The following is a 26380-nucleotide window of genomic DNA, read 5'->3' on the forward strand; positions in this document are numbered from 1 at the left end:
GTTTTAGATTTACGTTTGTATAGAGGATGCTATTTTTCTTAAAAGTTAGTCTATACTTTTAAAAAATTTTGTACTATAACATCAGTTTGGTTTAATAAAAATACTGGAACTTTAAATAAAATCCTTTTCTTATGCTTCCTGCATTAGAAGCCACTTATAAAATGTATTTAGGACATCCCACTAACCTCATGCCTTCATGATCTGAGTGTGTAGTACACTGAAGAGTTGTTTCAGACCCATGTAAATGCGCTATTTAACTACAAATTAAAATAGATTTTATTTGCTGTGTTACCTGTCAGCCTTAAATTGGAATATCTTCTATAAAACCAGCAACTGATTATTTCAGGCCCCCCTCCAAAAAAAAGGCTTAAGTAGGATTTTTATTTAATAATTAGCTTATCAGGGGGAGTTGCTTTTATTTTATCTTGTTTTAAAGATGAGGTTTCACTGTGTCATAGCCCAGGCGTGCCTTGGGACCTTGCTCTTCTCCTGCCTAGGACTCTGACTGCTGACTGACCTTCCTGGGTTACAGGAGGCCTCTGCTGGTTTGGCCATTATCGCCTGCTCTGTAGTTGGACAGTTCTCCTTCTTACTGCACTCACTTAACAAGAGCTTAGTTTCGGTTTTATTTCCTACATTGACACAGACTCGAATGCAGCAAAAACTCTTATATTTGAAACTAATGTTAATTTGAAATCTTGTAACAATTGTTTTAAATTTGTCCTAGTTGTTAATTAGCAGTAATATGTCTGCTGCTATGATAATTAGTGGTGGGGAGGATCCAAAAAAAGAGTTACACATTGTGCATGTTTTGAGATTTGGACTTGAATTGTTACTCTTCTGCCCTGTAGATGAGGCTTTGATCTTCACTCTTCTCTTAGTTCTCCACATTTCTCCAAGTTGCTTGATTCCTGTAAAACCGTGGGTTCACATCACTGCTTGACTCCTATAAACCGTGGGTTCACGTTTCTCTGTGCTTTGTGTCTTCAGCAGTGGAGCTTTTTCAGAAGTCAGGTACTGTTGGGTGTGAGTTAAATCTGAGCCGGTGTTTAAAGCCAGTCTTCTCTCTGCTCTTCCCCAGTCACGTTTGCCCTTGTCAGCATGGTGTCCTCCCTCAGGGAGCCGGATGAATACCCACAGCATGGCGCGGTCCAGCCTCCCTGGTTTGACTCTGCTGTCTCACGCCCTCACCTCCTCCCTTCTAAAGAATAAACATCTGCCTGAGCCCGGCTGAGCCTGGCTTCGGAGACTGTACCGGCGGCCAGTCAAGTGTCTCTGTGCTCTGGTGTGTCTGTGCTTTACTGTGTGCGGTGGGGCCATGGTGCCAGGGGAGGTCAGAGGACAACTGCTGGATCTGCCTCTCCTGCCTCCTTTACACCCCCACCCCCGGATTCCAGGGATCGGGAGATCTCTAGGCTTGTGCTTGTGCAGTTTTTTATCCACTGAGCTGTCTTGCTGACCCCAGGCTAAAGTTTTGATTAGTGTTGGCTGGATTCCAGAGTAAAATTTTTAATTAAGGATAAGGATTAAAGTCTTGTATTCATAATTGACATTTATGTTTGCTAGCATCAGTGTGAAAAAAAATCAATTTTTAATATCCTGGTTGTGTGGTTTCTGGCAAGAGCTAACCAATTGGAGCAGTGGTAAAAGTTTTTAAATGAGTGTCGGTATGTGTGTGCGAGTGTGGGGGCTAGTGTGTGGGTTTGTGTGCATGTATGTGCATACAAACATAAATGTAGGGGTCAAACTGAGACGATCTGAGTTTGCCAGGCCTGCCTTCAAAGTGCCTTGAGTTCTAAGCCTTAAGCCTCTTGCCTACCCAGAAAATAGAAATCCCATAACACTAAGAACCCTATAGACTTTATCATTGGGGGGGACAACACAAAGTCTCCCATTAAGTGTCTGTTTACTTTATAAATAGACATGAATGTTTTATTTTTATTGACTTATTAGAAAAGAGAGATTCTGTACCGTTGGTGGACAGCTAGAAAAATTGACAGCATGACAGCAAGCAAAAGAGAATCCCAGCACTTAGGAGACAGTCATCTAACATAGCCCTCTCTGAAAATAACAGTACCACATGAAACTTTAATATTTTATTATTCTAACTTATATTCTTCAATTTTACTATGATAAGTCCTGGGTCCCACCTTCGGTTTCAGTTCATTGTATTCATTTATAGTAACCCAAAAGCAGTATTTTAAATGACATTTTGGCGCCATCTGCTGTTATGTAACATGATGTTCCATTTACTTTGATAAAACTTGTAAGTAGGAGATTAAAATACATTATTTCATATTTTTGCCCATATAAGTACAAAATTGAATTTATCTGTCTTGATTTCTGTATCCCATCTGACAGAGACTATAGAGTCGCATACCCATATTTCTGTACTCTTGCCTCTGTTGGTTTTGAATATTCAACCAGTCCCTTGCACTAGTGCCTTTAAGTTCCTGAAGGCTTTGCTTATGGAGTCCCCATGAAAACGGCTTCTGAGGGTAAGGCTCTGTTCCTTGACCTCTAGTCATGTTTTTATGCCTCTTCTTGTCTTTGAGCATCTAGTCTTTCCTCTTACATTGGTTTGTTTTTCACCTGTAAAGTTCCACTGCTGTCCATTCAAATGAACACTCACCCAGAATTCTAAACTGTTTATTTCTTCTTCTTCTTCTTCTTTTTTTTTTTTTCTTTTCTTTTTTTCAGAGCTGGGGACCAAACCCAGGGCCTTGCGCTTGCTAGGCAAGCGCTCTACCACTGAGCTAAATCCCAAACCCCAAAACAGGGTTGGGATTTTTGTTTAATTTTTAAAATTGATTTAATTATGATTTGTGTGTGTGTGTGTGTGTCTGTGTGTCTGTGTGTGTGTGTTTTGCTTAGATGTATGTATGTGCATCATGTTTTGTGCCCACAGAGAGCAAAAGATATGCACGGGAACTGGAGTCACAGGTGGTTGGGAACCATCATGTAGCTTCTGAGAATTGAACCCATAGTCTGCAGGACCAACACATATTCTTAACTTAGCTGAGCCATCTCTCCGGAGCTTTGAGGTAGGGCTCCTTTACCTCAGGCTAGCTCTTAACTCCCTATGCAGCTGATACTAGCTTTAACTCCTAATTGCCCTTGCAGCTCTTCTGTGATAGCATATGCCTGTGTATAGCTTCTTTTATATAAATCATTTCCACTACAAATACAGCATCATATTTTATAATCATAGTTTGTAAGTTTTGCATGCTCTGTCTTGTACTTTGAGTACTGTGGCAATTTATGTATATGGGAATATAAAAGATTATTTTGTTTAGTAATTTCCAAGTGTAAGTCTGAACAAATGTCTCCATGTCTGTATACAGGTGCCCAGAGACTAGAGGCATCTGACCCTTCTACAAATACAGGTGATTGTGAGTGACAGCTCAGATGCTAGGGATAAACTTGGGTCCTCTGCAAGAACTATACCTACAGTTAACTCCTGTGCCCTTATTTTGTAATCTTTAGAAAATTTACGTGTACTAGTAGGTATATAGACTTACAAATTTATTGTCTTAATTGAAGTACTTGTGCATAAAAATAGATGGCTCCAACTGGGAGGTTTTGAGTAAAGTGGATGGATCTGGTCCTTCAGAGCTTTCCCAGTCATTTCTGGGTTCCTATTAGATGTTGTCCATTGAGTTCTGTGGTGATCAGCTTCTTGGTTGACAGCTGTAGATCCTGGCTTTAGCATAGTGAGAACATTACAACTTGCTTTTCACTGAAACACTGTCATGGATTAAGTTCTGTGTTTGCTTTATCACGGTTAAGGATGTCTCTGTTGGTGATATGTGCAAACTGTTCAAGTTGTTCAGTGGTTTATGTGCACATTCAGAGTAGAAGTTGAAAATACACTTGTTTTCACCTTATTAAGAATATGAACATATGTTCTACAATACTCTGTAATGCCTGATATGTACTAGAAATATAGTTCCTTCTCCAGCACATAGCTTTACTCTCTCTCTCTGGGCCACTCCAAATGATCGTTCTTAGTTATTTTCATGGACTGTTGTGGACTTTATTTTAAATGTGTATGGGTGTTTTGCCTGCATGTATATCTTTGCACTACTGGCTTGCCTGGTGACCTCAGAGGCCAGTACAGGACATGAGGTCCCCTGGGACCAGAGTTATGGCATTTATGAGCTGCTATACAGGTGCTGAAAATTGAACCTAGGTCCTCGAAGAATAGCCTGTGTGTTTGACCTCTGAGCCCTCTTCAGTTCCAATGGGTTGTTCTTGAACACTGTGTGCTGCTTTTATCCTTCTATTACTCTTGGAAAAGATAGAGTGGCTACTCTTTATCTTGGGACTTCTCTCCTTGCTTTCTCGAGCAACTACATTATCTGATGGATCCTGTCTTCATCTTATTTCTCTATCTATTCCTTAGTTTGGCTGAGTTAATAAGTCTGTGTGTCTGCAGCATTTTAATTCTACCTTCCCTTGTGTTTGATAGTTGAAAGAAGAACCTTACTTCCTTTGTGACCACCAGTGAAGCAGTTGCTGTGATGTGCACAGTGACAGTTTTTCTTTGTTCTGTTTGTACTGTTAAACTGGCAACGTCCTTGGCCTTTTCACAGCTTTACCTAATGCCATGCCTTGTTGGCTGTTTCACAGCCTTACAAGTTAAAGGAGGCCGTGGGTGGTGGTGGTTGTACCTGTAGTCTGTCGGCCCTTGTCATCTATGAGTTTAATTCTGTAATTTCTGCTCTCTAGACTATCATGAAATGTATTTCATAATCATTATTTCTGCCTCATAGAATTTTTCCAGATATTAGATGGGATAATTTTTTAAAAAAATCTTTTACCTGGGATTTGAAATAAATTTTGTATTCATTTTCTTGTTTTCAGCGTCTATCTCAATTAAGAAAATAGTTAATATTGAGATGTCGTCTTTACCAGGCAATGACTATTACCAGCTAAATAATAGTTACTAAGATAGACATCTAACCATGACACCTCTCAAGTTTTTTATAGATTTATTTATGTACAGTGTTCTGCTTGCATATGTGTGCCTTCATACTAGAGGGCGACACTGGATCTCATTATAGATGATTATGAGCCACCATGTGGCCACTGTGAATTGAATCAGGACCTCTGGGAGAGTCGCCAGCGCTCTTAACTGCTGAGCCATCTCTCCAGCCCTGACACCTCTCCATTTTAAAAACTTTGATAGGTGTGTGTGTAAGAGGTCAGGACATCTTTCCATAGTTCTTCCGCCGTAGACTCTGGGCATTAAAAAATTCAGATTGCCCACCAGTAAGCACTTTCACCTACTGAGTCCATTTAGTTATTTCTAATTTATAGACAAATGGAAAATTAGTAAATGGAGTTCAAGTTAAGAATGAGAAACTGAGGCCAGGAGATGCCTCAGTTGGTAAAATACTTACCTGTGTAAGCATGGAGACCTAATTTACAGCTTCAATATCCATGGAAATCAATAGGCCTAGCAGCCTAGGTCTGTAATCCCAGGTTTGGAGAGGCAGAGACAGACCCCAGGAGCTTTCTGGCCAACCAGTGAGTTCCAAAGTCAGGGAGACACTGTTGAAATATTTTAAACAGTTCAAAAAAGTAGAGAGGCCTTTACCATATATCTTCCGTATGATTGAGCCGGACTAATACCAAATTCTAAACAATAGGCCAGTCTTTCTAGAACTTGTATTTTTACCTTATACTGAACTGTCTCCAGTTAATACTGATTTTCTTTTGTGCCCCATTGCATTGTATTTTTTCTACAGGCTTCTAAAATACTACTGGCAACAAGTGTACTTCATAATATTTAATACAAACAGTTTGTATTTAGATAGTGCCCTAGTTAGCAGTTTGACCTATAAAACCTTAGCTGGTCATAAACTGATTATCCTTCTGCCCTAGCCTTTGAAGATTTATACAGTCATGACTGCCTTGTTAGGTGATAGTGGTGATTTGGGGGTTTCGTTCTGTGTTTTTGTGGCTATGGTTAACTATAGACAACCAAGTGGAGCTGATGTCAGCTAAGACAGCTGCTTTATTGGAAGAAGGGAAGCAGATGGGGAAGAGGCACTGACGTTTCTTTCATATACACATGTAGTCGAGGTGATGTGCCTGCATATATGTCTGTACATCACTTGTGTGTCTGGTCCTGAGGAGGCCAAAGGAAGGAATTGGGGTTACAGATGCTGTGACTGCTGGGTGGGTGCTGGGAATTGGGTTTGGGTCCACTGCGTGAACAACAAGTACTCTTAGCAGCTCAGCCATCTCCAGCCTCAGTTAAATACTTACTGCCTGTGAGAAGAGCACAGGAGCCAGACAGATGGCTCAGCATCTTGTTGCTTATGCAGCGGATCGGAGTTCTCTTCCTGCCAACCACACCCTTTATAACCACCTGTACCCCGGGTTTAGGGGATCCACCATCCTTGTCTGACCTCAGTAGGTAGCTACATACCAAACAAACACCCTTACATTTACTTAATAATCTCAATTTAAAAAAAGTATAGTGCTAGAGAGATGGCTCAGCGATTAGGAGCACTGACTGCTCTTCCAGAGGTCCTGAGTTCATCCCCAGCAACCACACCGTCTGTAACGGGATCCGATGCCCTCTTCTGGTGTGTCTGAGGACAGCTACAGTGTACTCACATATACAAAATACGGAATAAATCTTTAGGAGGAGAAGCCCTGGGTCTTGTGAAGGCTCATTTCCCCAGTGTAGGGAAGGCCAGGTATTGAGATGGGAGTGGGAGCATCTTCGTAGAAGCAGGGGGAGGGAAGAGGAGGGAAAGAGGATATCATTTGAAATATAAATACATAAACTAGCCAATAAAAAAAGTATAAAATAGCCTTATTCTGATCTTGTGCCTCATAATTTCCTGAACTTGGCTATTTTTTCTCCAGTAAATATAAATCAGTAAAATAAATTTTTAGGAGTTTCTAATTTTATGTGACAATAAAGCCAGAGAGAGGCTATACCATTTTCTGTGGACTGTGCTCAGGCATGTTCCCTCTGCACACTGGTGACAGCTCACATGCCTTATTATAGCACGAGCTGCCTGCTATCGGTTTTTACATGTTTAGTCTCCTGGAGTGATTCTCTGGTGGGATTTTGAAAGTTTATGTACAGTGAGGGCTGCAGGTGAAAAGGATCAGCGTTTAGCTGACTCCTGCAAATCCTGATCTCAAGTTAAGATTGTTGATTTGAGTCAGTGGTCATTCTTAGAATAAACTTGATGCTCTGCTCATATCACCTGCTACACAGGCATAACCCTGCTTTTTAATTACTCTTTTAACTAGTCAATCTTGAATCGAACTTGAATGCAAGTGGCTGGACATGGTGGCTCATCCCTTTAATTTCAGCAAGCACTCACGGGGCAGAGGCAGACAGATCTGAGTTAGAGGACAACCAGGGCTACACAGAGAAACCCAATCTCAGAAACCCAGAGAGTGGGGAGAGGGAGAGAGATAAGTGTACTTTTCAAGTTAAAGCTACAAAATGTAATCAGTTCTGGAACGGATGTTCTTTAAAGACACTTGGAAATTTTGACTTTAACAAAAAAAAATTATTTATCCTTTTTTGAGGGATTAAGTTAATCCTTACAGCTCTATGATGGTGAAAATTTGACAGACATATACCTGTTTGTATAAATAAATACATTATTGCAGGGTATTATGTAGCATTGTACTTACTGAATGATTAAATTTTGAAATTGTACAACATAAATATAACCAGATGGTCTGATTACTTACTATATGGCAGGTCAAATCTGCTTTTCAAAAGAAGATTTAAAATACTTTTGGATTCTTTATCTCAAGATACCCCTGTTTTAAATTAAAAAAAATAAAGTTTAAAAATTCCGTTTATTCATGAGTATTTTTAACTGGGGAAAGGCTGTGGTGGTTTCCAGCTGTGTTAGAGACAGTTGTCAAGTGCTAGTTCTTTACAGTGCAGTGCTTGGAGCTGTTTCTAAACACACACTTGTTACCAGCACAGACGTGACTATTGCCAGCCTGATTTGTGTCTCTGGTAAGTAATTTGGACTATAGATAGTCTTTGTGTGTAGAGGGAATAACTTCTGTAAATTTCCATAAACTATATTCTGCAAACCCTTAAGATGGCTAGCCGCACATGCATGCGTGTGTGTTTGTGTGTGTGTATAAAAGTCAAGATATTCTAGCCTTATGCTAGATTGTTACTTATATCCTAATACATTTTCATTGCTACTTAATTATAAAGTCTTTAAATATTTACTTTTAAATTAAGAAAACTTTATTTTTTTTAAGGCCCTCCTTACCACAGTGGTTCCAAGGTGTGTGTGTGTGTGTGTGTGTGTGTGTGTGTGTGTGTGTGTGTGTGTGTGATTTGAAGTCTAGAAATGTAAATAATGTTTGGCTACATGTGTGTGTATTATATATGTATATATGCATAACTTTTGTTGCTGTGTGTGTGTGTGTGTGTGTGTGCGCGCGCGCGCATGCATGCATGCATGTAAGTTATGTAACAAAGCCCTAATTGAGTTACTTAGTATTTGGAACCTACCATGGATCATTGGCTATAATTATAGTTCTGTTTATATAATAAATCATATTTTATTGCATCTTGAATGCATCTTGAATATCATTTCTTCAGTAAGTATCATAGTTCTCATTGGTTATGAAAATTAATAGTTATCTATAGGGAAGAATCAACATTTACTGAGTCTTTTATAGGCACTGAGCTAAAACAGTAACCAAGGCTCTTGCCTTCAGGATTATAAATCTATTAAAATATGACAGCAAAAGTAAAAACAGTTAAGGCAATTGTCTTAGTCACTGTTCTGTTTCTGTGAAGAGACACCAAGACCAAGGCAGCTCTCACGAAAGAAAACTAATTGCTGCTGGCTTATGGCTTCAGGCCTTCAAGGTGGAGAGTGTAGAGGCAGGCAAGTGTCTGTCATGCTGGAGAGGCTAAGAGCTACATCCTGATCTGGCTTGGCTTCTGAATCCTCAAAGCCCACCCCCAGTGACACACTTCCTTCAACAAAGCCAGGCCTCCTAGTCCTTCTCATTCTGTGCGTTTCTCTCCCTGAGCAGTGGAGTACATGCGTCCCCGGTGGTCCTCACACACACAGCACAGCATCTGTGTAGCAGCAAGAAAGATGTGCTGCTCCCTCCTTCAGAGCACTCACTGATGGCTGAAAAAGCCTCCTCCTCTGCTTTCTGCCTCATTAACAGGTAAAGGCACAGGAAAGGGAGGTTTGAATAACACCTAATACTGTATGTTGGAGTGTTAAGAAAATTACTGTAAGCATAGCTAATCTAAGCTGATAGAAACACATTGGACTCAATGTGTGCGTGGACTGCAAACATAGTAGAATGAAATAGTGGAATCGTAGCTAAACCCTAAGGAATAAAGAATTAAGTCAGGGGTGCCAGAAATCAGAGAAACAAAATCAGTGAGTAGGAGATGCTGCTGTGTGGTAGCACGGGTGTGACAGCACTGTGTGACAGCACAAGTATGATTGTGCCATGTGGGAGCACAAGGGTTTTTGTGGCCCTGGTTATGTGTGATATGGGTCTCAGACTGGGCCTTAGTACACACATGGGGACAAGAAATGTGGCATCGAGGCCTGAAGAGATGGCTCAGTGGTTAAGCACTTGTTTCTCTTAAAGAGGACCTGGGTCCAATTCCAAGCTCACAACCTTCTCCAGTTCATAGGATCCAAAGCCACAGACTAGACACACATTGGTGCACATACCTTTATACAAGGAAAACATTTATATGCATAAAATTATTTTTTAAAAAGTGTGACATTGGGACTTTTCAAAACAGCTTAGATAGAAGTGAAAACATCCCTAATTGTACATAGTGACTAGAAAAAGTACCCACTAGTCAAAAACTCATGACAAAACCCTCAATGATAGAAAAATCTTAAGGGCACGTGTACAGTGTTTATAACAGTAGTAGGAAGGGGAGGCAGCTATGGGCAATTCTGCTTACTGCACAAGCCTGACCTGAGCTCAGTCCCAGGAACTCATGGTGGAAGAGATAACTCCAGAAAGTTGGCCTGTGAATCCACATACAATAAGAAACAAAATTGAATAAAAAATTAGTATTTTAAGAGATTAAAGAAGGAATAAAGCATCATTTAGTTTTAACAGACAAGTGTGAAAAACTAAGCCAAATCAAGTTCTAAAAATAAAGGTTGGTAACATATCTTCAACCACAGGGAGGCGAGGTAGGAAGGTCTTCACAAGTTTGAGGCCAGCCTGGTCTATTTCACTAGTTCCAAGGATATATATAACACAGCCCTGTCTCAGATGGGGTGATGGTGCTGCTGCTTAAAATGATATTAGGATGCTTGTCTAACTTTTATGAAAAGAACTAAGAAAGCTGCTACATAATGATAAACTGAATAATTCACCAGGAGTTAATGAACGATCTGTATCTATTTTAACATTTCACAGCATATAAAATAAAGGTTTATAGGCTAAATAAATGACATAGAGATACGGTGGGAGATTTTTTTAGCACAGTTTTTGCCGAAGCCAGTAGATAGCCAAACTCCCTCCACTCACAGAGAAGACAGAATGCATGACACTCTATCAGAAGCTTGCTTTCTAGAGATTTTAAAATTGTACTGTAAAATGTAGACTATTGGGGCTGGAGATAAACCTCAGTTACAGCCTGGTTTTATGTCAACTTGATATAAGCTAGAGCCATCAGAGAGGAAGAAGCCGCAGTTGAGGAAATGCCTCTGTGACATTGGGCTGTAGGATTTTTTTTTTTTATTACTGATTGATGGGGAAGGCCCAGCCCATTGTCAATGGTGCCGTCCCTGGACTGGTGCTGCTGTGTTCTATAAGAAAGCAGGCTGAGGGGCTGGAGAAATGGCTCAGTGGTTAAGAGCGCCGACTGCTCTTCCAGAGGTCCTGAGTTCAATTCCCAGCAACCACATGGTGGCTCACAACCATCTGTAAAGAGATCTGATGCCCTCTTCAGGTGTGTCTGAAGACAGCTACAGTGTACTCATATATAATAAATAAATAAATCTTTAAAAAAAAAAAAAAGAAAAGAAAGCAGGCTGAGCAAATCAGAGCAAACAGTCCAGTAAGCAGCACCCTCCATGGCCTCTGCATCAGCTCCTGCCTCCAGGTTCCTGCCCTGACTTCCTTCAGTGATGGAAATGTAAGCCAAGTGAACCCTTTCCTCTCCAATTTGCTTTTTGGTCATGATGTTTCATTGCCCAGTAGAATCCCTGACCAAGACAATGCACAGACTTCTTGCCTAATGCAGGAAGCCTTGTCTCAAAGACAAAAGACTATCATGTTCATTTTAGACAGAGAGGAGCATTTGTAAAAATTAACCATGTATGAAAGCACAAAGGGAATGACCCCACAAATACCTAACCATGTCACGTGGGCTGACTGGTTTCTGACTACAGTGCAAAACTTAGTTTTCAAGGCTTTACTTAAAAATGATGTAAAAAGAACAGTTTTGTGATGTGTCCCAGAATAGCCCCAAACTCTTGATCCTCCAGCCTTAGCCTCTTGTGTACTGGGGTCACTAAGCTAAAAACAGTGTTTAAGTGAAGTAACAGTTAGACGTGCAGCGGATCATGCTGTTGTGCCCCGGCTTCTACTCCTTGAGGAGATATAAAGTCTTGAGGTTTTCCTTTGAGTTCTACTGGGGATGACTGCTACCCAGTGGCTGAGTCTACTCATTAAGCACTTGCAAAGCAGCGACTCGGCAGTTGTGTCACTTTTGGAGTGTGCGTCTGTAAGGAGCTGCTTCCTATCTATTGGTTAGATGATGGCTCTGTTAAAGCCAGGAAGAACACCTTTTTTATTTTATGAATTTGAGTACTTTGCTTGCATGTATGCATGTATGCATGTATGTATGTATACCATATGCTTGCCTGGTACCTGAAGAGGTTAGAAGATGTTAGATCATCTGGAGCTGTCGCTGGGAACCATCATGTACATAGATGTTAGGAATTGACCCTGGTCCTCTGGAAGAGCAGCCAGTGCTCTTATCCGCTGAGCCGTCTCTCCAGTGATCCCATCTCTTTGTGAGCCAGTAAGACTGTGATGGTTTATACAAGCGTGGCCCAGGGAGTGGCACTATTAGGAGGTTGGAGTAGGTGTGCCACTGTGACTGTGGGTTTTCAGACCCCCTAGTCTTAGCTGCCTGGAAGCTGCCTTCTCCTGCTTGCCTTTGGAGCAACATGTAGAACTCTCAGCTCCTCCTATATCATGCCTGCCTGGGCACTGCCGTGCTCCCACCTTGATGATAATGGACTGAACCTATGAGCCAGCCCCAATTAACTGTTGTCTTTTTAAGAGTTGGTCGTGGTGGGGTTGGGGGGTGCTGGGTTAGGGTTTTAGCTCAGTGGCAGAGTGCTTGCTTAGCAAGCGCAAGGGCCTGGGTTCGGTCCTCAGCCCCACCCCCCCACCCCCCAAAAAAGAGTTGGTCATGGGGCTGGAGAGATGACTCAGACACTAAGAGCACTGTCTGCTCATCCAGAGGTCATGAGCTCAATTCCCAGCAACCACATGGTGGCTCACAACCATCTGTAATGGGATCTGGTGCCCTCTTCTGGCCTGCACAAGTAACATGCAGGCACAACGCTGTATACATAATAAATAAATCTTAAAAAAAAAAAAAAGAGTTGGTCATGATGTCTGTTCACAGCAGTAAATCCTCAAGACAAAGAGCTGCTTCAAATTGATTCCCTTCACTATGGAGAGTGTGTGTGTCCCCTAAACAAGTTTCATTTATATATATTGGTTTTTATCTGTATGATTTGTATAGTTTTTATTTGTATGATTGATTGTCTTGTCTGTGTTTTGCAGTATGGGCCTTGTACATATAGGCACTGTTACTAAGCTGTAATTCTCAACCCCGATTTGTTTACTAACCTGTGTATAAGAAGTAGTTCTTCATCACATTGTACAGAATTACTTGCCACAAAACAGTCCTTGTGTTGGTTGACAGTGATGATTTTGGTGATTGTTCTGTAGTAGGTCAGCTACAGCAATGACAATCTTGGTCTGTACTACTGATTTCTACATAGGTGCAGGATCAGTTGTCAGAAATGGGACAACTGAGAGGCAGTTTGCCACCCAGCCTTCCAGAGAGCAGCGGAACAACCTGTCTCCTTTTGCTCCCTTTGTGTGTGTGTGTGTGTGTGTGTGTGTTTTCCTGGTTTTTTGAGACAGGGTTTCTCTGTGTAGCCCTGGCTGTCCTGGAACTTGCTCCATAGACCAGGCTGGCCTGGAACTCCCAGAGATTCGATGCCTCAACCTCCCAAGTGTGGGGACTAAAGGCATGGACCACAAACTCCTGGCATTCTTTCCTCTTCTTGGTAACACTCGTGTGTAAAGAATCTTTTGCATCTTGCATAATATGGTAGATAAAAATTATCACACTGTAGTTTTTATTTGTATTTCTTTAGTTTGGAACTATCTTTCCACATCTAATGTACCACCACAACTAGGCTATTGGTCATGTATTGATTTGTGAACAGATTGCCCCTTTTTAATGTATTACAGTCACTTTTTTTCCTAACCATCTTTTTCTTTTGTCTGTTGGTGTTTATGATTCAAGAATTTATACTATCGAAATTTTCAAGATTTTTAAAATTCAAACTGCAGAGGCCCCCAGCTCTTTAAAAGCTAACATGCCTTTTTACTCCCTAGTCTATGAGTGCATGCCCCTACAAACTAAAGAGCCGTGAAGTTAACACTAATACACCCTGTGCTCTACTCTTGGTGTCCAGATTTCATGTACTGGGGTGGCTGAAGGCGGGAGTGTTCTCACGGGAGCCACAGGTTGTGTGTAGTCTTGCTCATCTCGTCAAGTCCTGTTACAGAACAGCTGTGCTCTCCAGCTTTGCTATTCTTCATAATGGATTCATTGCTCTCCATCTTTGTCAGGAATTTCGTGGAAATTCTGTTGTGCTGTCTGTCGGGTGGTGCAGTTTTAGTCTGTCATTATTGATGTGAACGATGAGCTCCTATCGGGGTTGGCATTTATTGTTCTCCTAATCTGTGGGCAGATAACAATTGCCTGACTTCCAGTGGGTTACAGTTTGCCAGTTTGTGGCTTGTTATTTGATGCACTAGCTTAGTTTTGCCTTTTTAAGCTCACTTCCATCCATCCATCCCTCTCTACCTACCTACCTATCATCCACTATCTACCTACCTACCCACCTACCTACCGATCGATTGATCGATTGATCAATTAATCACACCTTTTTTTTTTCTGCCCCCAAGATATTCTAGGCTCATTTTGTACTTTCCTGCCCTACTACCCTGGGAACCACCATTTCTCCAACAAGTATGAAACTTTCCTTTTATAGAAAATGTTATTCAGAAAGCAAGATCCGACTACTAGCCATGCTCAACTATTTTGGGAAGCCTTGTGTTAAATGTGGGGAGAGCTTCTGCTGATGAGCACCCGTTCTGCACATCTCAATGTTCACACCTGTGTTCCTTCTATGGCTGGGACTTCACACTTTATGCCTCTAAATCCAGGCTCAACAGCAAAGGTTTTACTGGTGCTTTTTTTTTTTTTTTTTAATTTACAGCTGTTTTCTTGAACAGAAATCCAGGTTCCATTGCCCTGTGTACTTTCTGACTCATTTTACTCTGTTGTGTACCTGTCTCTGCTCTCACCTCAGCTGTGTGAGGCTCTTTCTGCTCTGCCCGAGGCCACTCCCTTTCCCTCCCTGCTGTGAATCTCTTTCATGCTCTAAATCTCTAGCACCATCTGGCAGGCCACCCTCTACCCGTTCACTTTTCCCTGACTGCTGTCTGGTACACAGAACTGAGCCGTCCCTCTCCCTCCACTTGGCCTTGCAGTGGGACAGCCTGCCTGCTCAGCTTGAGCTGCTCTGACCCGCTCTTCTCGTCAACACCTCTTCACCTCTTCCCACACCCCCTTTCTTTTCTTAAACTTTTTTCCAAGCTCTACAAGATATGGAATGTCTGTCAGATAGTCATCCGGTTGGCTGGAATTCCGTACAAAATTATGTTGTTCCTTCTCTTGCTGAATTTGAGATTTTAGTAAAAAGATGGATACCGTTTTCTTTCATCTTTGACAGATGATGTTCCTGCAGATATGGTTGCAGAAGAATCAGGTCCTGGTGCACAAAACAGTCCATACCAGCTTCGTAGAAAAACTCTTTTGCCAAAAAGAACAGCGTGTCCTACAAAGAACAGCATGGAGGTGACTTAATTGTAATTGTTTTTGTAAGGAAAGAATGGGTCAAAATTTGTGAGAATTATATACAGTGGGAATACTTGACTGACAGTTTCTTCTTGGTTTTGAAGGGCGCCTCTACTTCAACTACAGAAAACTTCGGCCATCGAGCGAAGCGGGCAAGAGTGTCTGGGAAGTCACAAGATCTGTCAGGTACTCCGAGAGGGAAGTAAAGTGAGACGCGTTTCAAAAGTTCATGTTTGAGCCTAGCATAGTAACACATGCCTTCAATCCTGGTATTCAGGAGGCAGAGGCAGGGGATTTCTGAGTTCAAGGTCATCCTGGTCTAGAGAGTATCGGGACAGATAGACAGGGCTTTATAGAGATGATGGTGATGATGATGGTGGCGGTAAGTGAAACTGAAAATTAAATATTATTTGAATATATTGAGTAGTTACTATTAAAAAATACATCAGAACCCTAATCCTTCCCTCTTTAACGTTTTTTAAAATGTATCTTTAATTTTAGTTATGTGTGTGTGTGCTTCTGTGAGGAGATTGTTGTACTTACCTAAATAGCTAGAAGGAGGGCATTCGATTTCCTGGAGCAGGATTTGCAGATGTGGTGAGCTTCAGGTTAGAGGTGCTGAGAACCAAAAAATGGGTCCTCTGCAAGACCAGTACAAACTTAAATGTTGAGCTATCTCTCCAGCCTGTCTTATTTTTATATAAAAGTTTTTTTTAATAGTGCTATGGTGTAGCCATAACACTAGCTAGCTACTTGGGAGGTAAAGGGCTGGGAGCTGGAAAATGAAGTTAAAGAGTAGTGAATTTAAGACCGACCTAGGAAGCTTCGAAAGACTGCCTAAACACAAAACAAACAAAAACAGCTAACACTGTGCATGCGTGTGTGCACATGCTTGTATGTACATATATGTAAGATAAAAGGGAAATACAGGACTGGAAGATGGCTCAGTGGTTAGGAACACTGCTCTTCCCGAGGTCCTGAGTTCAATTCCCAGCAACCACACGGTGGCTCACAACCATCTGTAATGAGATCTGATGCCCTCTTCTGCTGTGTCTGAAGACAGCTACAGTGTACTCATGTACACAAAATAAATAAAATCTTTTTTTTTTAAAAAGGAAATATATCAGTAAAGGCATATGCTGTTTGTTGGTGAGGAAGTCGTTGCTGGTAAATGACTTGTTATGTTCTGTTAATCTCTTTCAGCAGCACCCGCTGAACAGTATCTTCAGGAGAAGCTACCAGATGAAGTAGTTTTAAAAATATTCTCTTATTTGCTGGAACAAGATCTTTGTAGAGCTGCTTGTGTGTGTAAACGCTTCAGTGAACTTGCTAATGATCCAATTTTGTGGTGAGTGAAACCTACTCCTTGTTACCTTGAAGGATGCTGTGTGATGCCAAAACTGCCAGGGAAGGAAGTGGACGTGCGGGCTTCTAGTTATAACAAAGTAATTAAAAGAAAATTAAAATGCTTATAAATTCTGTTGCCTGGTTATCGTAAATGTGGAGAACTTGTTGATCCAAGAAATATTATAAATCAGGAATTATTTCTTTGTTTACAAGTTCATAACAAGCAAGTGATTTGGAAGGGAGTCTTTATGTATGGAGTCGGGTAGAGTACCGCAGACAGAATCTTCTACAGCACAGGGTGGCCGCAGAATGACTACGTAGCTGAGGCTGCCCTTACACTGCCCTCCTGTTTCAGCCTGGGATGCCATTGTATGTCACCACTCCCAACTCATTTTCTTTTTACATTTGGTTTTTGTTTTTATGAAGCAGCATTGGGTTTAACAAACACATCAGTATAGACTTAATGTGTCAGTGTAGAGATGCCCAGAAGTAGGATGTGCCAGGAGCATGGGTGTGACTTTACCAAAGAAGAGGCCGGTGATGCAAGGGTTAGTACAGGCTTCTCCAGGCAGTGCCGCCTCCTGTTTAAAAGCAGAGCTAGTTGGATATGGTAGCTCACACCTGGAATCATCCATCCCTAGCAGAGGGATGCAGAGTTTAAAGCCAGCTTGGCCTACAGAGAGAGTTGCAGGTCAGCCTGGGCTACAGAGTGAGACCACACACTGTGTGTGGTGAGAGTTGGTTTCTGGGCTGGAGAGGATGGTCACTGGTTAAGAACACTGTTCTCACAGTTTGTTCTCAGGACAACCAGTTGTAGGGTTCCAGTATCTTTTCAAGTCTCTGCAGGCACAGCACATATGTAGTGCATATAGATGCAGGCAAAACACACATACTTGGCTGGAGAGATGGCTCAGTGGTTAAGAGCACTGACTGCTCTTCTAGAGGTCCTGAGTTCAATTCCCAGCAACCACATGGTGGCTCACAACAATCTGTAATGGGATCTGATGCCTCTTCTGGTGTGTCTGAGGACAGCCACAGTGTACTCACATACATAAAATAAATTATAAAAAAACCACATACTTTTCTTTTTAACTTTTAAACTTTTTATTGTTTGTTTGAGGCAGGGTTTTTCTGTGTGTAGCCCAGGCTGTCCTGAAACTTCACTCTGTAGACGTAGTGGGCCTAGGGTCTGGATCTGCCTGCCTCTGCCTTCTGAGTGCTGGGATTAAAGACATGTGCCACCACTGCCCACCTTTTTAAAATTAGTCATTTTAAGAAATATTTCGACAGCTGGGTATAGTGCCACACACCTTTACTCCCAGTACTTGGGAGGCACAGGAAAGTGGTTGGATCCTTGTTATTTCAAGGCTAGCTTGGTCTACAGAATGAGTTCCAGGACAGCCAAGACTACATAATGAGATCCTGTCTGCAAGGGGAAAAAAAGAAAGTATTTTGTCTGCCTACTGGTACATGTCTGCTCCTAGCTACTCGGGAAGGTAAGGCAGGAGGCTCTCTGAGTCTAAGAGTTTAGAGCCAGCCTAGACAACAGAGAAGACCCTGCACCACCAGTACCATTGCAGGGACTGGTACATTAGTTAATTAATTTCTATATTTATTTAATTTGGCTATCCTTATTGAAATTTTGGTCATTCAGCTAACATATATTTAATATTTTATTAATCTAGAGGATATTTTATAAGGATATCTTTAATTTGTTTATCCCCTCAGGAAACGATTATATATGGAAGTATTTGAATATACCCGGCCTATGATGCATCCTGAACCTGGTAAATTCTACCAGATTAATCCAGAAGAATATGAACATCCAAATCCATGGAAAGAGAGTTTTCAACAGTTGGTATGAAATACAGAAAAATACAGACTTGTGTATTTGTAGATACATTTCTTTAAAAAAATAAAGTCATCTAGAGGGAGATGGCTCAGTGGTTAAGAGCATGCACTATTCTAAAGAACCTGAGTTTAGATCCCAGCACCCACAGGTAGCTCATAGATAACTTCCTGTTACTCCAGCTGCAGGGCATCCAGTGTCCTGTCTCTTCCGGCCTGCTTGGCCAGCTGCACTCGTACACAAACCCACACACGACGCCACATAATTCAAAGCTTTGTCAGGTAAACAAGTGCATGGAAGACTAGCTGTGGGCACAGCAGCACACACCTGCAATCCCAGCACACAGCACCCAGGCAGAAGATCACAGCCGAAGGCCAGCCTCTGTCACATGGACGACTGCTGCAAAGAAAAGAAAATGTAGGAAGCGTCAGTAGCGTGGATGGCCATGATTCCACTGGATCTGTTGAAATTTGTACATAAGTAAAAGGTCTTAGTAATTTAAAAATTCCACCCTTTTTCTTTTCTTTTTAAACAAGGTCTCACTGTGTAGTCCTGGCTGGCCTACAAAAGACCCACCCGTCTCTGCTGGGATTATAGACACACCATGCCCTTCATAGTTGAGCTTTCTTCTGTTTCTAGTCCGTCGGTGTGAGTGGTTCTCAGCTGGGGGTGATTTTGCTTTCTCAACTATCAGGGAACACTTTAACAGTCTTGAGATACTCTGTGTTTGTCAAAGCAGAAGAGGGCTCTTACCTCTAGTATTAAGTTTGTTAGAGGCCATAGATACTACTGAACCCCACCACTACATGGTTCCTGGGGCTGCTCCCCATGTCAAAGAATTATGTAGCCCAAACTAATGGTAGTGGTAAAATGGAAAGTCTGCCTGTCTTACTATATATAATGAATAGCTTTCTTCATTGTACTGTATGACGGGAAATAATAGTTGGTATGGTGTGAATTGTTTCATATTTAATAAATGTTACACTTTGGTACATTGACTCTGTGACAGACAGTGTTTGTCTTGTTTTTGACATCCTAGTATAAAGGTGCACACGTAAAGCCGGGATTTGCGGAACATTTCTATAGTAATCCTGCCAGATACAAAGGGAGAGAAAACATGTTGGTATGTTTGTTTTTACTTTGTAGTTGGCATATGGGGTTGGTTATAAAACGTGACTTTATTGGCCTCTCCCCCCTTGTTTCCCTTTCATTGTTTTTTTGTTGTTGTTGTTGTTGGTTTTTTTTTTTGTTTTTTTTTTTTTTCCCGGAGCTGGGGACCGAACCCAGGGCCTTGCGGTTGCTAGGCAAGCGCCCTACCTCTGAGCCAAATCCCCAACCCCCTCCCTTTCATTGTTATGTGACATTTGTTCTGTCCTTCTGTGAACACTAGATCTAGTCTTGTCAATTGTATTTTATGCCATTTAGGTGATAATGTGGTTCTGTATCAACTGTTCTGTACTGACATTTTTATTTGATTTTTCTAGTATTATGATACTATTGAAGATGCCCTTGGCGGAGTACAAGAAGCACATTTTGATGGGCTTATCTTTGTTCATTCTGGAATATATACTGATGAATGGATATATATTGAATCTCCAATCACTATGATTGGTGCAGGTATTTTGAAACTCATTACTGTTAAAATTTTAGCACTTTATTTGTATTAGTTCATTTACATACTCAGTCTTTTCAGTCTTAGTGACTTAAAATCTGGGTGGACTTTGCTAATCCCTAATGACAGGAAAACAGCGGAGGAGATATAAGAGAAACAAAAGTAGGAAAGTTAGAGTTACAGATGCATGTGGTTTCTGATGTCACTGGTTTCTCCATTGTCTTCAGTTACTCATTTAAAAAAAATAGGTATGTTATTTTTCCTTTGAAAACAGCATTCTGGGTTCTTTGGTTTTATTTTGTTTTTGTTGTTGTTATTTGCGCTCAAACCTAGGACATTGTGTATACTTACTGTACAGGCAGGCATTCTACCACTGAGTTTCTCCCTAGCAGTAATGGTTTTGTTTTTAATGCTGTAGTGTATTGCTTCTGTTTTTTAGATTTGTTTATTTTATTTTATGTGTTCCTATATGTTTGTATATATGTGCACCATGTGCTTGCCTAGTGCCTGCAGAGGTCAGAAGAGGACACAAGAATTAGGAATGGTTGTGAGCCACTGTGAGCACTGGGACTATACCCATATCCTCTGCAAGGGCTCTTCATCATTGAGCCATCTCTCTAATGAGATATTTATTAAATATTGATGAGTTATCTCAAGAATTGACTCCATATTTGGTTTTTGTTTTGTTTTGAGAATACAATAGACTTTTAAAAGGTAACTAGCAGTATTATTTACTGATGAAATTTACATTTACTGCCTCTGCTTCCTTCCCCATCTCTGTGGTAAATCATCCCTGAGAGGAGGAGAGGGATTGAGAGTACATTGTTAGTCAAGCGTGTCTGAGGGCCTGTTCAAGCCCTAGCATGCACCATCATTCCCCAAAACAAGAGAAAATGCTGCTTCTTTTAACTTTAAACTTACAACTTTAAAAATGAATGTCATGTTGAAATTGTTTATTTCATGATATACACTAGCTGTCCTCAGACACACCAGAAGAGGGCATCAGATCCCATTACAGAAGGTTGTGAGCCACCATGTGGTTGCTGGGATTTGAACTCAGGACCTCTGGAAGAACAGCCACTGGCCTTAACCACTGAGCCATCTCTCCAGCCCCAACTGTTTATTTCCTAATATGCATTTGATATTAATACTGTTTACAGTTGAATTTTCTTAGAAGTATTATTATATTTGAGTTTGGGTGCAGTGGTGTTATCAAACAATATTTCCAATAGATAATGATTATTTGTCATAGATACTGATGAAACATAGTTAACAAAAGTTGTCCTGCTGCTTAATATTGCTGTCTTTTTAATTTATTCGTGTGTGTGTGTGTGTGTGTGTGTGTGTAACTAGAGTCAGGCAGTTCTGAGCCACATAGATAGGATGGGAGCTGGGAATTGAAATCAGGTACTCTGGAGGGTCAGGAAGCACTCTTGTCACTGACTGTCTTCCGTCCTCTCCAGTTTTAAAACACCCCATCTCAGCTGGACATGGTGATGCAGGCCTGTCACCCTGGCCCTGGGGAGGAGGAATTGGGAGGATCTCAAGTTTGAGGCCATCCTGAATCCTGCCTTTTGCAGGAGGATAGTGGGGAGGGTGGGAGGGTGGAAATCCTCTGTGACAAATTCCTCACTGACTGAAGAGAATAAAGGCCCTGTCTTTAATTGTCTCCTGCAGCACCTGGGAAGGTTGCAGACAAGGTCATCATTGAGAACACTAGAGACTCCACTTTCGTTTTTATGGAAGGTTCTGAGGACGCTTACGTTGGATATATGACAATAAGAGTAAGAGACTTTTCCTTTTGAATCCTTTTTGAAGTAGGTAATTTAATTGTTGCTATTTCAAGTAAACTTTCTACTTTTCAGTTCAACCCTGATGACAAATCTGCCCAGCATCACAACGCGCACCACTGCCTAGAGATCACAGTCAACTGCAGCCCCATTATCGACCACTGTATCATCCGAAGCACATGCACAGGTTCGTGCTTCCCCCTGCCTTGTGTCGAGGGGAGTGCAGGGCTGTTCCATGGTTTGCTTTTTAATGCGTGTTTTCCTCGCAGTTGGCTCTGCAGTGTGTGTCAGCGGTCAGGGGGCGTGTCCCACTATCAAGCATTGTAACATCAGTGACTGTGAAAACGTCGGCCTCTATATAACAGATCATGCACAGGTACGTGCTTTGGACTGTTTGTTTTTGGGGTTTTTTTTCTTTAAACTATTTTTTTTTATTAATGTTTTTGAAACTGCACTAATGTTTATTTCTCATTTTTTGTAGGGAATATATGAAGATAATGAAATTTCTAATAATGCATTAGCTGGGATTTGGGTTAAAAATCATGGAAATCCAATTATTAGACGGAATCACATTCATCATGGACGTGATGTTGGTGTATTCACATTTGATCATGGCATGGTAAGATAAAAGCTGCTCTGCCAGTTAACAATCCATCCTTCAGCGTCATTGTGTAGATTGTCTGAGTGGAAGAGTTATTACTGTATTTTGAGTCATACAATATCCAGTCTATGACTTTACATGCCCAAGGCATCATCTACAGTACATTATGTTTGTGGTAGAATTGATCAAATTGATGAGGGCATGTGAGTTCTCATGTCTGACTGTGTGTAGAAATTGCATGGGATCCTACGGGGAAAGAGTGTGTGTCTGTGTCTGTAGTTCGGTTTCCATATCAGGTACAATAAGAACTTCAAAAAACAAGACCAAAGAAAAACAGCATTTTGAGTCCGCACTGCAGTGAGTCTGATGTAGCTGGTCTGCAGTGTCTGTGCTCTGCAACTCAGTCTCAATTGCTGAGGGCTTTTTGTTTGTTCTTTTGTTTTGATTTGTTTATTTGGTAGGGATCAGTTTGAGAGATCAAGCCCAAGACCTGGAGAACAGTAGGCAAGTGTTCTATCCAGCCTCTCATTGTTAATTTGGTTTCCATTTTATTTCTCCTTAAAAAGATTGTATGACCATGTGCCAGTATCCTATCATACCAACCTTGCTAGACAGAGGCAGGGAGACCCAGAACCCAGGCCAACCGTGGATATCTTAAGAGTTGCTAGGGAAAAACACCCAAACAAAACTACCAGGGCACCTCTCAACGGGCAGGACTGTTGAGTGTTTGCATCTGGCTGTTTATTTTCATAACTGTATAAATTCTTAGAGTCTCTGAGGTCATTATTCCAATGTAGTGTTAACAGAGGTGAAGGCATGGTCCATGCCTGTAATCCACCACAAGTGTGACACCAGTCTGGGCCTTAGAGAAGTTCTAAGCAGGTCAGGCCTACACAAAAGACTGTTTTGATAGATATCATTTAGATGTCCTTTTTTGATTTAGTGTCTGGTTTTTCTTGAGGTAATTTTCCTGTACTCACACAGCATTTGCCAACATTCTATGTTGTAAGCCTCAGAGACATGGGGAAAGGTGGTGACATAGGACTGGGGAGAGCTCACACCCCAGTGTATTAGTTGCACTACCTGACCACAGTGGGTCCATGGCAGAAAACAGTACGGATCCCAGATGAACTAAGCCGTCATGAATACCGTCTTTCAAATGTGCTTAGAACTAAAGAGTTGAGGTCACAAGCTGGCTACATTAGCTTAGCCAGTGTCAGCCGTGTAACCTGAGAAACAGGTCCACCTAATGTTCAGTCTGTGGCTTGTCTACATAGATGAATAGAAGGAAGGACACTGCTGATCCTATGAGGTCAGCTCACAGACAGAAGTGGCCTTCCGGACCACACACTCAGGACCAGCCTCCATGGCTCGGAGCTCTTTTGCTGACAGATGAGAGAGGGAGTCTGGATAACTATTAGAAGTGTACTGAGATAGGATTGTTAAGAAGTTGTTCTCGGCCTGGAGAGATGGCTCAGTTGTTCAGTGCTCTCCCAGAGGTCCTGAGTTCAATTCCAACACGTGGTAGTTCACAACTCAGCCTTGTCATACAGGACCCCAATGCCCTGTTCTGGTGTGTGTGAAGTCAGCAGCAGTGTGCTCACATACACAAGACAAACAAATCCTAAAAAAGTCATTCTCTGTTGGAGACACTTAGTGGTAATAATTCTGTCCTTCCGGAACCGTGTGTTGATAGCTTTGGCTGTGTTTTCTTTAAGCCATATCCAGTCTCACATTTATGGCTACTTTCTTATTATTCATACCTGAGTAGAGGTACAAAGGTAACTGCAGCCTGACTAGAAGCTCCTCGATGAGAGTGCCTGTGGTGACGATTAGTTCACTTTAGTGACTTCCTCCATATTTCAGACCCCCGTACGTAGGCAGCTTTTCCAGGTATTTGTCTACAGACTTGGGTTTACAAGTATTACACCAGCATTTAAAAAACAAAAACGGAGAACTCAGCGAACACCTAGTGATGGATTGACAGTTCTAAGGAGCAGCAGTGTGTGTACCTTTGGCCTGGTCTGTCTCTGGGGCCTGCTGTGGTGCTGTGTGTGACACAGCGCATGAGGATCTGTCAGTGCTGTGTTCTTTCATTCTGGCTTGTCTGTGCCACACTTTACCACTGAATTCATGGCCTCACTCAGGATACATAACCTTTTAAGTTACCTTTTTCTGTGTATACTACATTCCTAGAATTTAAACTCCTTTCTCCTAAAATGAATCCTAAGAGATTTTAAGGGCTGGGGAGATGGTTCGTTGTGTAAAATGGATACTGCGTAGACATGAGAACTTGAGTTTGGATCCCAGCAGCCATCTACATCACTGGGTACTGTGTAATCTGTAATCTAGATCTAAGGAGGTAAGAGATAGATAAGATAATACCGGAAGCCAATTGGTCAATTAGTTAATCTAGCCAAACCAGTGTTCCCAAGGCTCAGTGAGAGATCCTGTCACAAAAGATAAGGTGGGAGAGGGCGGAGAGACAGCTCAGGTTAGCAGTATATCCTCCTCACAGGCTCCCAGGGACTCATAACTACCTCTAACTACAGCTTCAGAGATCCCAGGGACCTGTACTCAAGTGTCCAAGCACCCACACTGATACACATGATTAAAAAATGAGGCAAGCCAAACTGAGGAAGCACCAGTGCTGACTTACGCCCAATAAGTGTTTACTTGCTCATACACATTGGATGCATACTTAATGTGATATATAAAACACCCAAGTGATTTTCTGCCTTGGGATTTAAAAAAAAAAAAAATAGGTGTTTTGTTTTTTTTTTTTAACTTTGGTTTTAAAAAATAGGAAGAATAAATGAAAAGTTTTGCTACACCTTCACAGTTTGTTTCTGTTAGTTGTGTTTGAGCACCCTATTTTTTTAAAAGATAAGGAAATAAATAATACTTTTCAACTAGCTTCATCCCGTCCCTCATAAATCTTCTGGGTGATTCTTTTTGAGATGAGGTCTCGCTGTGTGGCTCTGACTAGCTTAGAAATTACAATGCAGATCATTAAATTAAATGCTGGCCTTTAAACTCAGAGATCAGGGGTTGGGGATTTAGCTCAGTGGTAGAGCGCTTGCCTAGCAAGCTCAAGGCCCTGGGTTCGGTCCCCAGCTCCGGAAAAAAAAAAAATTAAAAAAAAAAATTAAACTCAGAGATCTCCCTGCTTCTGCCTCCTGAGCGCTGAAGTTAAAGCTGTACACTTTGTGCCTAGCCTTTTTTTTCTTTACTTAGTGTGTATAGATGTTTTACCTGCACGCACGTGCGTGCGCCATAACAGGGCCTCATCCTCTGGAACAGGAGTTACAGATGGTTATGAACCATGTGGGCTGAGAACTGAATGCTTGTCCTCTGCAAGAATAGCTGGTGCTCTTAATGAATGAGTTATCTCTTCAGCCCTATAAATTTTTTGTAAATGTTGAAAATATTTACGATCTTATAGTTCCAGGCCAGCCAGGGCTACATAAAAATGTCTCCAAATTCTCCTTTAATGACGTGTCACATCCTGTCCTGTGTGTTTGCCCGTTTGTACTATTCGTTGTATTAGCCTGGTTATGCTGCTGGCAGCATAGTTACCACAGGCTAGTGTACAGGAGGCAGATTGTGGACTCACAGCTCTGGGGTAGGATGACATTGCTGCATTTGGTAACAGCCATCTTGTGGGCCAAAAAAGAATACGAATGTCTTTACCCTGGTCTCTTCACTTTCTTCTTAGCAAGCAGCCCGTATTCAGTCATAGAAGCTCCACTTGGTGGTCCTATCTAGTCCTAATCACTTTCCAGGGACCATGCCTCTAAATATAGCTGGCTTAAGGTTCCAAATATTTGGGGGTTTGGTTTGGGGTTGGTTTTGGTGCACACATGAGAAGGGCTCCCTATTTATAAGCAGCTATCTGCAGCTCATATCTCCCAAGTCTTTGTGTCCCTTCCCCTTCACATTCGTGTGTGTGTGTTACCCATGGTGCCCAGAAGAGAGGGTATTA

The 26380-nt window shown here is 41.6% G+C and overlaps 1 protein-coding gene across 5 annotated transcripts in view; it reads left to right on the forward strand.

Moving 5' to 3' along the window:
- The window catches only part of Fbxo11 (F-box protein 11), a 75876-nt gene that overhangs the window by 36524 nt on the left and 12972 nt on the right, over nucleotides 1-26380 (forward strand). For 2 of the 5 annotated variants that reach the window (XM_039112126.2, XM_017594113.3), the window contains exons 2-11: nucleotides 15072-15196; nucleotides 15301-15382; nucleotides 16400-16544; nucleotides 18272-18401; nucleotides 19432-19515; nucleotides 19877-20009; nucleotides 21682-21788; nucleotides 21870-21981; nucleotides 22064-22170; nucleotides 22276-22413. In XM_039112126.2, coding sequence (XP_038968054.1) covers nucleotides 15072-15196; nucleotides 15301-15382; nucleotides 16400-16544; nucleotides 18272-18401; nucleotides 19432-19515; nucleotides 19877-20009; nucleotides 21682-21788; nucleotides 21870-21981; nucleotides 22064-22170; nucleotides 22276-22413 — 1163 coding nt within the window. Of the gene's footprint in view, nucleotides 1-15070; nucleotides 15197-15300; nucleotides 15383-16399; nucleotides 16545-18271; nucleotides 18402-19431; nucleotides 19516-19876; nucleotides 20010-21681; nucleotides 21789-21869; nucleotides 21982-22063; nucleotides 22171-22275; nucleotides 22414-26380 lie in introns of those variants that run through there. The other 3 variants (XM_039112127.2, XM_063261802.1, NM_181631.2) reach the window with 2 other exon arrangements.

Source organism: Rattus norvegicus, chromosome 6 (genome assembly GCF_036323735.1).
Source record: "Rattus norvegicus strain BN/NHsdMcwi chromosome 6, GRCr8, whole genome shotgun sequence".
Taxonomy (NCBI): Eukaryota; Metazoa; Chordata; class Mammalia; order Rodentia; family Muridae; genus Rattus; species Rattus norvegicus.